We start from the raw sequence: 15,550 nt of genomic DNA, 5'->3' as shown, positions 1-15,550 counted from the left end.
GCTTTCAGCGTCCTTCTCCCCCCCTCCCGTCTTCCCCATGTTCTTTCAGCCTCCTTCTCCACCCCTTTGTCTTCCCCAGTGCTTTCAGCGGCCTTCTTCCCCCTTAGTTTTACCCATTTCCCTTAAGTGCCTTTTCTTCTCCACTCCACCTTTCCTCCCTTTCTCCCTCCCTGCCTCTTACCTTTGTGGCGCTTCCCCACCCGACCGACAACAGAACAGGTCCGGATGGACAAACCTCCCTGCCCTGTAGCCGCAAATCTAAATTACCTTCTTACAGCAGCTGGAGTATTGAAGCTGCTGTAAGAAGGTAATTTAGATTCGCTGCTACAGGGCAGGGTGGTTTGTCGGCTGAGCCTGTTGTCAATCGGTCGGGGGAAGCGCCACAAGGCTAAGGAGACCTGACCGGCTGTGCACACTCCCCCCCATGGCTGCACCGGGGAGGACCGCCCCCCCCCCCCTTCGGTACACGACCGCCTTTTCCCTACCTGCCCTGCCACAAGCAGCTGACCGGAAGTCTTCCCGATGTCAGCGCTGACGTCGGAGGAAGGGAGGGCTTTGCTTAAGCCCTCCCTCCGACGTCAGCACTGACATCGGGAAGACTTCCGTTCGGCTGTGTGCTGCAGCAGGGCAGGTAAGGAGAAAGAGAGGAGACGAGACTATGCTTGCGACCCTGGGGAGCCCGGGCCCCCTGTCAGCTCCGGGCCCTTGAATGCAGGACTGCCTTAATGGCGGCCCTGATACTGTGCCATGATGACACACTCCACGACTCCTAACTCTCCCCCAGGTAGGAATCCCTCCCACACCCCAAACCTTGACATTAGCAATGACCATGCCATCATCACACACCATGATGCCCCCAAAGAGTTACCGAATCCCACAAACTTCCAACACAATATCCTAATTCACCCCCCCCCCCAGTGAAAAGCCTGATCCCCCCTCAAAAAAAAATCACCTACTTCCCCAACTTACTTCCCCTGGACCACCCCCAGTGAAAACATCATCACCCTTCAGAAAAGCCCCACCTCCCTCCCTTCCCAGGAATTATTGTGTGCTCTGCTGATCTATAATCTTACCCACTGGTGACAGCAGTTCCTTTTCAATTTTCACTGCCATCAGGGTTGCGCCTCCTCCAAAATAGCATCTGTCCTTTAGCAGTAGTCTTATGGTACTTTAAGGTTCAACTTACTACTAGCAAACCTGAGTAGAGTTACCATATTTGTGAAGATAAAAAAAAGAGGACACATGACCCCCCCAAAAATGCCCCCCAGTTGTCCGGAATTCCCCAGATATGTCCTCCTTTTGAGGACATGTCCAGGGGTCCGGATGGCTTTTCAAAACCTGGCACTTTGTCCAAGTTTTGAAAAACCTCGTCTAAATCATGTCAAGCAGGAGGAAATCTGTGAATGTATGCATTTCCTCCTGCCTGACAAGAGCAGTCAGCGGGGAGGGGGGGAAGGAGGGGCTAGGGTGGGATTGGGGGCAGGACTGGGGCATAACAGGGTGAGGATGGGTGGAACTGGGCGAGCTTGGGGTGAGGCTAGGGGGGTCCAGATTTACTCTAGTAAAATCTGGCAACCCTAACCCCACTCATACTCCACCTATAGCCCTGCCCATACAACACCCATTTCCGTGGCCCCATTTCCCATCTTCTGTACCCTTTTAGTACTTCTCTCTCTTTCTCCTGCATGATTTTTACTGCATTGGTTGCCTTTATAACACAGGAGAATGTAGTGCAAAAAAACCCGTGTTGTTGTAACACAGGTTACTATAAGGATCTCTAAAATCTTTAAATTGTGTTAATCAAATTTTCACATATTAATTCATAAGCTAAAGTATTAAACTGATTTTGCATGAGCTAAATTTTTAAGGCAGACTAACAAACAGAATTTACAGTAATGAATGCATATCCCTAGTTGGAGAATCACTGGGAGAAATTACCTTAGGGATAGTATATCCTTGGAACTGGATGTCTCGTATGGTTTCACGAGGGAGATTCAGTGGCAAAAGATCACAGAATCGCTGAATCTCATGGATAACGGCATTTGTGTAAGGCATCTTGCTTCGGTCCTGCAAGCATGGACTATTTTCTCGACCTAAAACATGATCGATCTCTTCATGTAGCTTTTCTGAAAGGGAAACCAAAAGAAATTCTGACAAAACAAGACAGGAAACTAAACCACTTTCAGCCTCAGCAGGACTTCTACTTGGAATGAGCCTTGTACTGTCTGTGCCCCAAAGTGGGTAATCATGAAGAAGTATAACCTCTTTTACCAGATTTTCCATCTGTTCTGCACAGGGACAGTCCCATTCCACCCCCAAACCCAGCACCACACAAACCTTGTCTCTTCGGGCTGGGGCCTTAGTCATAAGTGCAAAACACAGATAAAGTCTATGCAAATACAGGACCACAATTTAAAAGTCCTAATATACACAAATGAAACCCTAAGATACCAGACTCTGCATGCAATGCAACACCACAGCAATAGAAAGAAATATATTTCTTCCTTAACAGTGCAAAATATAGAGAGCAAATGTAAATTCTGAAAACTAACATATTTCAATCACTAAACTGAAAATAAAATCACTTTTCCTACCTTTGTTATCTGGTGATTTTATTTTTCTCCTCATCTTTTCCCAGTTTCTGGTTGACATCTGCAGGTATAAGGGCTATTGCTGTGGCGTACAGTAGAGAATGACATGGGGAAAGAATTTGTTCTCATCACCGCCCAGTCCCTGCGATCTCTGTCCCTGCTCTGTCCTCACGAGCTTCATCCCCTTCCCCAGCATCCATACAAGCCTCAAACAGGTATGATTTTGCATATTTGTCTTTTTATTAAAGTACAAAAGGGAACAACATTCTTTACAACTATGAAGCACCCAGCCTATACCAGCACAACCTGTACTTAATTGTTCTGAAATTTATTTATTTTTTTTTTGTAAAGAGGAGACCGTTCTTAAAGAAAAAAGAAGCTCTGTACAGGTAAAAAAAAAAAAAGAAAAGGCCTTCTTTAATTAAAAAAAACAACACAACCCATGGAGGGGCATATAAAAAAAGCAGCTATGTCCATTTTGGCCCTAAGTCACTAGTCACCCAAAGTCAGCAGTGTTTAAAGTCCATTCCCGAAAAATATGTCCAAAATATTTTTTGTCTTTGAAAATCATCCAGCCGTTTCATCGGCCAGACCGCTAAGTCGTCTATCTTTATAATAATAACTTTAATAACTTTATTTTTATATACCACCAGCTATCTTGCGACTTCTAGGCGGTTTACAATAAAAGAAACTGTGAATACAATGAAAGAAAATGTAAATACAATAAAGAGAAACTTTACGTACAATGAATTAAAGAGTATAGCAGTGTACATCTCAATACAATAAAGGGAAACTTTACGTACAATGAATTAAAGAGTATAGCAGTATACATCTCGTACAATGGATTAAAGAGTATAGCAGTATACATCTGATAATATTAATAATGTTAGCAACAGTTTGTGTGTTGCAAGGCTAGGAAGTGCCCAGCTGTTTGCACAGAAGTAGAAATATTCCGTAAATTGAATAGAGTGTTCATAGTTAGTGATTAGGGGTTGGGGTTAAAAGTTTGCAAGATCAGGTATGTGATGATGTTACGAGGGGGGTTGATGTTCTGGTTCGTTGCCTAGGTATTTCAAGAATAGGTAAGTTTTTAGGTGTTTCCTGAATTCTTCATAGTTGTTTGTTTGTGCAATTAGTTTTTCTAGGTCTTTACCCCATATGGCTGCTTGATATGATAGCAGTTGTTGATGGTGTCTCTTATATTTGCACCCTCTAGCCGGTGGGGAGACAAATTTCATGTGTGTTTTTCTTTCGTGTCTGTTGGTTGGGAATGAGAAGAGATCTGTAATGTATTTTGGGGCTAGACCATTTAATACTTTGAAGCAGAGACATCCTAGCTTGAACTTTGTGCGCGCCTCCATCGGCAGCCAGTGTAGGAGTCGGTAAGAAGGGGTTATGTGATCGGACTTCTTCAGCCCGAAAATCATCCTGACTGCTGCATTTTGTATCAGTTGTAGTCTTTGCATTTGCTTCTGGGGGATCGTCAGATGGGTGATGTTGCAATAGTCCAGGTGGTTTAGTATTAGGGATTGTACTAGCATTTTGAAAGCTGAAGTGTGGAAGTACGCCTTAATGGACTTAAGTTTCCAGAGAGTGAAGAACCCTCTTTTGATTAAGGAGTCTATGTGGTCTTTCATAGTTAGGCCTTGGTCTAGTATTACTCCTAGGATCTTCATCGTTGGTTGAATGGGGTAGTTTAGATTGTTAATGTGTAGTGATGTTGTCGTATTCTGTGCGTGTGGCGAGGCTATGAAGAATTTAGTTTTTTCTGAATTGAGCTTCAGTTTGAAATCTGTGGTCCATTGTTCCATCGTGTTTAGCGCTTCAGTTGCTGTGGGGATGGTTTCAGAGGGGGATGCCGTAAATGGGATTATGATTGTGAAATCGTCTGCATAGCTGAATACTTTTATGCCTCGCTGGGTTAGCTGTGTGCCCAATGAAGCTGTGTAGACGTTGAAGAGTAGTGGGGATAGTGGGGACCCTTGTGGAACGCCTGATGGGTTTCTCCATGTTTTTGAGAGATTGCAGTTGAAGCGGACTTGATAGGTGCGGTTCGTGAGGAAATCTCGGAACCAGTCCAGCACTTCGCCTCCGATGCCGATTGAATCTAAACATTGTAGTAGTTTTTTGTGATCCACCAAGTCGAAGGCTGAGCTCATGTCGAATTGCATCACTAAGGCTTTGTGGCCTTTGCTAAATAGGTTACGTAGGTATTCTAAGATTGCTGCTATCACCGTCTCAGTGCTGAACAGAGGTCTGAAGCCTGACTGGGTTTCATGTAGCAGTGAGAACCGATCTAGGTAGTCCATCAGTTGGGTTTGTACCGAGCCTTCCATTATTTTTACGAAAAATGGGATAGATGCTACTGGTCTATAGTTGGTTGCTGATGTTAGGGGTAGTTTACGATTTTTGGGGATTGGGGTGATTATAATGTGACCATTTTTTGATAGGAATTTTCCGTTTTTTAAATTGTTAGACATATGAGTCCATAGTGTTATTTTAAAGTCTAAAGGGGCTGCTTTCATTATGTTGGGTGGACAGGGATCTAGGATGCAGTTTGATTTGGTGTATTTGTTATATAGTTTTATGAAGCTGTTCCATTCTAGGTCCTGAAAGGAGTTCCAATGCATGTCTACTGGTGTTTCGTTTTCATGTATGTTGGTTATTTGCTGTTCATCTGTGTTGTTAGTTGGGCCGTTGTTCCTTAGGTTCACAATTTTTGAGTTGAAGTGTTGTGCTAGGTCGTCTGTTGATGGAAGTTTTATGTCGTGCGTTGATTGACTGTGGCATGTGGTGTCGAATAAATTTTTGACTAGATTGAACAATTCATGAGTGTTAATTCCTTTTGAACTTGTGTTGGATGTGTATATTTTGGATGAGTAGAATTTTTTCCTTTTTTCTTTTATCAGTTGTTTATATTCCTTTATGTTTGCTCTCCAATTGTTCCTGTCAGATTTTTCACCTGATTTGTTCCAGATCCTTTCTAGTCGTCGTGTTGATTGTTTCATTTTTTGTAGTTCGGAATCGAACCAGTTGTTATATTTATTTGAGCGGTTTGTTCTGTTTTGTTTGGGAGCTATTTTGTCTAAGATGGTTGTGCTTGTTTTTGACCACTGTTCCCAGAATTCGCCTTCTTCATTCATCTCCTCGCGCGCTTCATAGTGGGCCCAGTATTCCTCTGGGTTAATGTGGCCCCTTGTGAGATGTTCTTTTTTTATCCTTGGGTGCGTTTTTTCTTTTGGTTGGTTCCAGATTAAATTAAAGTAATAGGTGTAGTGGTCGGACCAGATGTCGTGGTTCCAGATGCCGTTTCATATGGAAATAGTGGGATTTAGGATTTCTTTTGAGGACATGGCTACCAAATCTAACTGGTGGCCTTTTTCATGGGTTTGTGTGGATGAAGGTAGAAAGAAGTTGAGTGAGGATAGGAAGTTTTTAAAATCTTTTGTGTTGGGATTTTCCTCTTTTTCTAAATGTAGGTTTGCGTCTCCTGCTATTATATTGTAAGACGGAGTGATTGAGTTGTGTAGGATGAATTCATAGAATTCTTCTCTGGCTTTATACCTCATTCTCATCCACAAATTTGTCCAAATCAAAATCGCCTAGAACAAGACCTATTGGATGTGGGAGGGGCCAGCAAAGTGATCGACTGGACACCCAAACAAGGCAACATAGTAGTGGGGCACTTTACAGGGCACTGCTGCAAACTTCACAAAAAGGGTGCCATATAAATATCTCACTACAACTCCCTTATAGGTCATGGTGAGCCCCCCAAAACCTACTAAAGGTATACCCCCCAATAGCGCCAGACTACTTAAACCACCTCTGTGCTGCTTTACTAGGTTTTCCTATGCCAGGTGCTAATGTTCTGGAGGCAGGCATGTACATTTTTATTCCAATTTTTATGGAGTTGGGGGGAGGGGTATCAGTGATCACTGGGTGAGTGTGTGGGGTCTGTACTTTGTGTCTGCAGTGGTTCTCTGGTCACTTTGGATACATTTTTGGCACTTAGACCTGTTTTACATCACCTAAGTCACAACGTATAAGTTCTGACCAGGCAGCCTTGTTAAACTTTCGATTATACTTGCAGCCCATGTCCCGCCCAAATTCCACCTTCACCACTCCTCCTAAAATACCCCTCTCAGCTCTGGGCGTACAGCAGCACTGAAAAGGCCTAAGCTATTTTTAGGTATGTCTAAAACCCGTTCCGATTATCAGCATTTGGATAATTTTTCTTGTAGCTCGTCCAAGTGCCAATTTAGGCGGGATTTTAGACGTCTTTCCATTTCGATTATTAGCCCCTTAGGGTCCACTTTTTCTCCTCTTTCAGCATGCCTGCTTCTCTCCCTCCTCCCAATCCAATGAGGCTGCTCTTCTTCACTAAAAGCACAGCTCTTCCACCTCCTGTCAAGCCAGCTACAAACCCGCCTCCCCCCAAAAAAATCTCTTTTCCCCTTCTGGCATCAGCTGAGCCAGCACCGCAACTGTGATTAGTTAAACAGGCGGGGGAGAAGAGCCACATTTAGCTGATCACTGTTCCGTGTTGCCGACAAGGGAAAAGAGTTTTGTTTTTTTTAAAGAAAAAAAAAGGCCTTACTGTGAGAACTCTCGATGAGAAGCACAGTCTTCCTTCTCCGTTCACCTCCACCTCTGGCCTCTCACCTCACCTCTGGCTCCTAATCACCACCACCACGCCAAAACCCACATATTGGTGTTTGTTGCCAGGGTTTTTGAATGTAAACTAAAACTTAAACTAAACTAAAACTTAATTTTATAAACCGGGTCATCAGCCAGTTTGGAGCTCGACTCGGTTAACATTAAGAAAAGGAAAAATACAAAAGAACTAGATGAGGAAAGAACTGAAGGAGGAGAGGTAGGAGTAGTTCATTTCCAAAGTGCTTAGTGAACAGAATTGTCTTCAAAGCCTTCCTGAATGATAAGAAGGGGCCTAAGCTTCTTAACGAAAGTGGCAAGTTATTCCAGAGCTCTGTCAATTTGAATGAGATAGAATGACTAAATTGCTGACACCAGCACTTGGGAGGAGAATGTGGGAGGACAAGGCTAATCAGGGGACCTCTTCTTTGTGATGCTGCACTGGAGAGAGGAGTCGAGGGGAGGAGAAGGTGGAGAGAGGATAAGGGCCAATTGGGCAGCCTTCTTCTTGTGATTCTATACTCTGAGGGGGAGGAGTCAAGGGAAGGAGGAGGAGGACACGGCCAATACCAGTGGAAATAGGAGAGCTCGCTTGGGTCAGGACTCAGAATCGTGGTAAACGGCATTTTTTTCACCATGGGAAGAAAGCTATTTACCGCTCCTGTGGAGTAGTAAAGAGCTTTGCTCCCGCACCCACAGTAATTGCCCAAAATATTTTTCACATTACTGGGGTTTTATCATGGTTTACCATGGTTAATAGTGGGAATCAATCCCCATGTTATTCTCTAGTGTACAGTTGGGTCCAGTAGGTTTTGGTTGAGTTTTAAAGGGCTCACCATACAATATAAGGAGGTTATGGTGAGATGTGTACCTGGGATCTTTCATATGAAATTCACTGCAGTGCCCCCTGAGGTGCCCCACTGCTCTTCTGGGATGTGTGTTTGGCCAATCTACTACAAATACTGGCCCCCTCCTACCTCCCAATGGCTTGCTTTGTGCCTTTTTCTTTAGGACTTTTTATTTTTTTAATGATTCAAAAATACAGACGTACTGAGGACACGCATTTCTGAAAAATGGCCATTTAACACCCCCCCAGCCCTCCCCCCCAAGACAGACGTTTGGTACTACTGGATTTGGATGTCATATTGAAAATTTCCCTGCCTGCAGTTGCGTATGTGTGGGCGGAAGCTTGTCCTCTGATGCAACTTCTGGTTGCATCAGAAGAGAAGCTTCCGCCCACACACACGCGACTGAAGGCAGGCTCGGCAGGCTTTGAGCAAGTTACTTTATTAACGCGCCGCGAAGGTAAGGGGGAGGGAGGGAGATTCTCGGGTCATGCAAGGGGTGCTGAAGGACAGTGAGGTGGTGAGAGGGAAGGGTAATGGTGGGGAGAAAACGCTGAAGGGAAAAAATGAGGAAGGCAGAGTGCGCAGAAGACGCCGAAGGGAAACGGGGAAGACAGAGTGAGGAGAAGACGCTGAAGGGAAATGGGGATTGGGGAAGACAGAGTGGGGAGAAGACGCTGAAGGGAAGAAGACAGAGATGCCAGACTATGGGGGGAGCGGAGGGAAGAAGATGGGTGCCAGACCAATTGGGGGGGGGGGGAATGAAGGGAGAGGCACAGTAACAGAGCAAATGGAAGATGCAGAGAGAAGATAGACAGTGGATGGAAGGAATTGAATGAGAAAATGAGGAAAGCAGAAATCAGACAACAAAGTTGAAAAAAAAATTCTATTGATTTATTTCCTTTTTTTTTTTTTTTTTTGCTTTAGGATAAAGTAGTATATTAGTTGTGTTGATAAAAATTTATAAACAAAGCTCTGCCAGCTGAACATCTCTTTCTGTAGTTCAGCAGCCAGAACTTTGATTTATAAGGAAAGAATAAGCTAAATATTGCATTACTGAAGTTTGTATTGACAGTGTACGCAGGGACGGGGTGGGGACAGTGGTTATGGGGATGGGGATGGAGCGGAGACAGTGGTCGCGGTGACGAGGCAGTGACAGGGATGGTGGTTAAGGGAATGGGGCGGTGACAAGGACAAATTTTTTCCCCGTGTCAATCTCTAGTTGCTATATCACATCAATCATTTTACTTTCAGATATTCTTATTGCGAGCAAATTGATCATTGTATTGCTGAATTTAAGATTAGTTTTAGTGTACAGTTTATTGTTGCTTTTATGTTTTTATAGTGTATTGCTTTTATATTTAATTAACTTTTCCTGTGTTATCTAGATCCCATTGTTTCCCCCTTTTTTGGTCCACACGTTCTTTTCAGCCATAGTGTGGAACATAGGTCTTTGTTTTTCCTTTTATAATTCTGCTATACAGTACAGTTTTGGGGTTTTTTTTTGAGATGCAGTGACCAGAATTGCACACAGTATTCAAGGTGCATTCATACCATGGAATGATACAAAGGCATTATAACACTCCATTCCTTTCTTGATAATTCAGAGTCGCCACTACACACTGAGCAGAGAGTCACAGAGACACACCCATCCACCCACAAAATCAGGCAAAACAATGATTGTACCTTCAATTTCCGGGTATTTTAAAAGAATCAAGAATCCATATCTCAAGGTGGTGCTCATGGTTTCTGTTCCCGCAAAGAATATGGAAAGAACTGTTGCGACCAAGTTCTTCATGTGAAAATGCGAAGAGGAATGTTGTTTCTCCTTGAAAAGAATAAAACCATTGCAAATGATAATGCTGAGCTTGAAACAAGCATTTAATGCAGTTTTGGACTTCAAGAGCATTCATGTCCATTTAGGTACTTGAGAAGGCTACAAGCTACTTTTGTTTGGGGCTAAATAAAATAGTCAAACTGTTTAAGTTCTGTGAATAAGAAATGTTTAGATCAGAGCATTCACAGTTAGATGAAAACATCATTCTTTCCACATGCAGAAAATAAGAGATGACCCATGTGGTTGCTCAGTCCTATTTAATCAAGTACCTCTTCCATTTTGATGAGGAAGCTGTCAATGAAGTCCCGAGGATTGTTGGAGTCCAGTGTTTCCTGGTTTTGTTTCACTTTCTTCACAACATACTCCTCAAGGCCTTTTAGATATTGACTTATCTCATTGTGAGGTCCAGGAAGGTATTTCATGATACTTGAAAACACATCATAAAGCTGTAGAGGGTAAAAAAAGCAACATGATATTGTACAGTTCAAGCCAGTATTCAACAGAACTTAACTGCTTTTGAGCTATGCCGAAAGGATAGAGTCTTTCTGAAGTAGATCACAAACAAAGCAGTGGTCTCCAGCCCTTTTAATGTAAAGGGCCACAGTGTGAATTTGAGAAAACTTTGAGGGCTACCATAAGCTGACATGTACCACTAATTTTGTAAATTGCCTTGACATGTTTGTTCAGACTGAGTATTTATTACTCATTTTACAAACTTCAAGGATATATTTTAAAAACTTACTTTGTTTTGGATTGTCAACAGTAACAATCCCATAATTTGTCTGCATAACACACTTAAGAGATTATTTGCAGTTACTATATCAAGTGGATAAGATTGAAATTAACATATTTACAGGATGTGAAGAGCATTTCAACCAACTGTTTGAGGTCTGCAAACAGACAAGTTTAACCCCGTCTTCTACAAAATTGTGCTAGCAGTTTCTAGTGCAGAGAGCCACGATGAATGACCTGCGCTGCTCCCGACACTCATAGGAACTCTATAAGCGTTGGGAGCAGCGAGGGCCATTTAGCTAGCGCAGTTTCGTAGAAGAGGGGGTAAGTCTTCAAGTTTCAAGTTTTATTAAAGATTCGATATTCCACCTATCGGATTTCTAAGCTGAGTACAAATGAGTCTACAATAAACAGTAAAATCTTGGGGACAGGAACTATAAGACATACTGACGTACTGGTACATTAAGGTAGAGGAGTGGAACTACATAGTTTATAGGAAAGAAAGACAATAATGGGAAGAACAACTGACCTCAAAATATAAACTACTATGCAGTAGCATAGTAGTTTATATAGTTTAGTAGCATAGTAAAGGGGGCGGACTGCCCCAGGCACTGTCTTGGTGGGGGCACTGGCACCTCTCTGCCCGCTGCTCCTTCCCTGCCCCTTTCCTGCCGCATTAGTCATGGAACCAGGACACGATATCAGAGAGAGAGCCGAGGCCATCGCAGGTAGCAAGTTGTCAATGCAGCTCGCACCGGTGAAGTTAGAGAGGTACGGGGAAGGGAAGGGGCATGTGCATATGGTGGGGGTGGAGAAGAAGGCAGGGGCAACACCATCCCAGCCAATTCCCCACCCTCGCTATGACACTGCAGCTATGGCAGGACTTCCAGGGGAATGAAGTAGGAATGTAGAGGGTGGAGTAGGTGTGTGTGTGTGGGGGGTAACATAGAAACATGATGGCAGATAAAGGCCCATCCGCAGTAACCATTATCTCCTCCTCTCCCTATTGACTAAGGCTCTTAACATTTGCATCTCCTCTTCCTATAGGCTAAGGCTCATTACACCTGCATTGTGATGTCATAGAAACATTGTAACATGATAGCATTTAAAGGCCAAATGGCCCATCTAGGCTGCTCATCCCCAGTAATCATTATCTTTCTCTCTCCGAGAGATCCCACGTGCCTATCCCAGGCACGTTACATAGGTATTTAAACGTCTCTATCATATCTCCCCTCTTCCGCCTTTCCTCCAAAGTATACAGATTGAGATCTTTAAGTAAGATATGGATGATAGGTAATGTATGAATGGGAGAGGGGAAGGGGAAGAGATGAAGTTGGCTAGAGATGTTCCAGAACTGTAAGCCTGGTCTAGATCAGGTCCTTGAGGTTTAGGGATAACCTCTTGTGGATGGGCTATGCAAGATTTGAAAGTGGCATTTAGGGGGCAATTGATGAGAATGTTTAGGTATATGATCTGCTTGCTGTTCAAAATGTTGATTCTTGTATGAAAACTGTTTTAAAACACACTCCCAACACAAACTCACAAGGAGGAGAATGGCACATGCCCCTGCAATATACCAAGCTGCAAAGTGTGCCAACACATTTCACAGGACCCCACAGTCACTTAAATGGGAAAAACATTTAGCATAAGGGAATCCTTCACATGCTTATCTTCTAATGTGGAATACATCATTCAATGCAAAAAATGTAAAGAAGGGTGTTACATTGGAAAAACAATCCAGATGCTAAAGACTAGGATTAATTTACAAAAATATATTAAAATTTGCACTGCTAATCAGGATATCACCTCTGTGGAACAACACTTCAGAAAATCAGAACACTGCACCAATGATTTTATGGCAAGATTACTAAAAGAAAATTTTAAGGCAATCCAGGAATGTAAGACCTTTGAAATCAAAATGACAAACTATTTTGACATCCACCAGAGAGGACTCAACAAAGACCTTGGGGCTAGATTCACTAAGCCCACTGATCAACTTCTGACCACTTAGCGACCCCTTTGCGACCCATTTCCCTCTGACCCGATTCACTAACCTCTGTCCCAATCATCCTCTGATCCACGCATGCAAATGAGGGGGAACGGCATTCAAATGCAGCCAGGCAGCGATTCACTAAAAAAAAAGAGGGATACCGACTAGGCTGACCGATCCAAAAATAAGCGACTACTGAGGACTAGTCGCTCAGGTCCTTTCTGATTGCTCTGCCTTCTGCCACCCTGCTCTCTGCCCTGATCTCCTGCTGCCCCGACTCTCCTGCCCTTCCCCACAACGCAAGCCCGTGGTTTTAATCCGCGGGCTATAAGTGGGTTAAAATCACGGGCTTGAGAAGAAAAAAAAAGCAAAAAAAAAATAATAATAAATTTCCTGCTGTGCCGGGCATGGAGGGCCAGCGCATGCACAGACCATTACAGAAAGTCTGCACATGCTCAAGGATTGCTATTCAGCGATCCGATTCAGTGGGTTGGGGGCGGGATTCCGATCACCCTCATTTGCATCAAGGCAATTCATGAATCAGCCTCCTGGACACAGATCAGATCGGATCCCTCACGGATCAGATCCAATCCATGGACTTAGTGAATCTAGCCCTTGGTTTGGTTTTCTATCGCATTACAAACCATGAAATTTTACTGCTTTGTCACCTTCTTATCACCTATCCATATATCTCTGTTTCCCACCCACACGGTTCTCATTGTTTTTCACCTTGCCCACCTCTTCCTCCTCCTGTGAGACAATGGCCAATCAGGGACTTCCGTAGACTCCTCCCTAAGGAAGTCCTTGATTGGCTGAAGCACCTAAGGCTCCTCCCTTGGTGCTGATCGAATCGGGATTCGGGAGGAAGGTTAGTGAATTAGGTTGGGGAACAATCGGGTCTCAAAGGGGTCACGGTAAACGATCGGTTTGCTTAGTGAATCTAGCCCTATCATTGGAATGCTTTTATATTTCACTTATACGAGTATATATTGCTATTTGTCAACATTTGCTTATTTCTGATCTGAAGAAGGATTACCTTCACAAGCTAATCAAACAGTGCAATAAGTTCGACCAATAAAAAGGTATCACCTTTATTCCTTTTGTTTTATTTTTATATATTATCTAGAAAAATAAAACAACAAATCATATTAACAAGTAATTAAAAATAAGAAACCAAAAAGTCTAAAAAGCAATTCTAAAAGTAGATACCCCCATTTAGGCAACCTGGTGCTGTGCCATAACAGCCTACACTAATTGCATTAAGGCACCCACATTCTGATACAGAATGCTTGTGCAACCTGGCATCAGCATATCTAACATGTACATGTCTGCATTTACACAAGTCATAGACTTGGCATAATGATGGTCACATAAATGCGAGAAGGGCACAAGTAACTTACAGCATTCTGTAAGATTATGTGTAATTTTAGCATCGCCCATTCCCCTCCCATGTCAATTCTTATTGTAGGTTGGATAGCTTGTCCCCCAAATGTCATGAAAGTTGCTTCTTCCACTTTCAAGACCAAACTGTTCAACTGGGTTACTTCTTTATTGTCTAATGCAGTGGATCCCAAACCTGTCCTGGGGGACCCCCAGCCAGTCAGGTTTTCAAGATATCTCTAATGAATATGCATGAGAGAGATTTGCATATAATGGAAGTAACAGGTATGCAAATCTCTCTCATGCATATTCATTAGGGATATCTTGAAAACCTGACTGGCTGGGGGTCCCCCAGGACAGGTTTGGGAACCACTGGTCTAATGGGACTTTTCTTCAAGAGTTAGGTCAGATTCTGATTACACCGATTGTAAAAAAAAAAAACCTCTAAAGAATCTACTTCCTTAGCTTCTAATTATAGACCCATTGCTAGTATTCCTCTGTTTACTAAACTGTTGGAGGGCTTGGTTAATTCTGAACTGTGTACTTATTTGGATGTTTAATATACTACAGGATAATCAGTCAGGCTTTCGGTCAGGTTTCAATACTGAAACAGTTATGGCTTCTCTGTTAGATTATCTTCACACAGTATTTAGTCAGGATACAAGTGCTTTGATTTTGCAATTAGATTTAAGTAGTGCTTTTGACTTGGTAGACCACAATATTCTTATTGACTGCCTGGATCTATTGGTATCTCGGGAAATGTCTTAAATTGGTTTTGAGGTTTCCTGGGTAACAGATCATACTAAATGTTTAAGGATGATAGACTTTCTTATCGCTGGGTAAACTTATGTGGGGTCCCACAAGGCTCGCCTTTATCTCCCACCCTGTTCAACATTTACCTAGCACCACTGGGAAATTCCCTACAAAGTTTTAAAACTTAGGTTTTAAAGTTATGCCGATGATATCACCATATCAGTTCAGTAGAAATAGGAACTTCTTCCTTATTTCAGCTAAGACTGAACAGGTTGCTAGCTGAAATAAGGAAGAAGTTCCTATTTCTACTGAACTGATATTTAAGAATTAGCTACCTGAAGTGTTATATGTTATTAAGATTTGATGATATCACCATAGTCATCCCGCTAAATTATTTGACAGTCAAAATAAATTCTATAGCATCCATTCTGAACCAAATTGAATGTTGGATGATCGATTTCAAATTGAAATTGAATCCTGAAAAAACAAAATTCTTTCTCGCAAGTCCTAATGACAATATCAGAGAAACAATGATATGTCTGAATGGTTTTGACTATCCTATAGAACAGTCTATAAAAATACTGGGAATGACTATACATTGACACCTTACCTTGGAACTGCACACAGACCTGATACTTAGGAAATGTTTCTCGGTTCTCTGGAAACTCCGAACCATTAAGAAATATTTTGATGATACTTCATTTTGCCAGCTAGTTCAATCATCTATACTAAGTATCCTTGATTACTGTAATATAATCTATTTGGGTGC

General features: G+C 42.6%; 1 protein-coding gene across 5 annotated transcripts in view; it reads right to left on the bottom strand.

Moving 5' to 3' along the window:
- The window catches only part of LOC117366199 (cytochrome P450 2A4-like), a 54,947-nt gene that overhangs the window by 16,666 nt on the left and 22,731 nt on the right, over nt 1–15,550 (bottom strand). For all 5 annotated transcript variants that reach the window (XM_033957409.1, XM_033957410.1, XM_033957407.1 and 2 more), the window contains 3 exons: nt 10,196–10,372; nt 9,776–9,917; nt 1,939–2,126 (listed from right to left, as the gene is read on the bottom strand). In XM_033957409.1, the coding sequence (XP_033813300.1) occupies nt 1,939–2,126; nt 9,776–9,917; nt 10,196–10,372 (507 nt within the window). The remainder of the gene's footprint in view (nt 1–1,938; nt 2,127–9,775; nt 9,918–10,195; nt 10,373–15,550) is intronic.

Source organism: Geotrypetes seraphini, chromosome 8 (assembly GCF_902459505.1).
Source record: "Geotrypetes seraphini chromosome 8, aGeoSer1.1, whole genome shotgun sequence".
Taxonomy (NCBI): Eukaryota; Metazoa; Chordata; class Amphibia; order Gymnophiona; family Dermophiidae; genus Geotrypetes; species Geotrypetes seraphini.
This window is presented reverse-complemented; position numbering and strand designations above follow the sequence as displayed.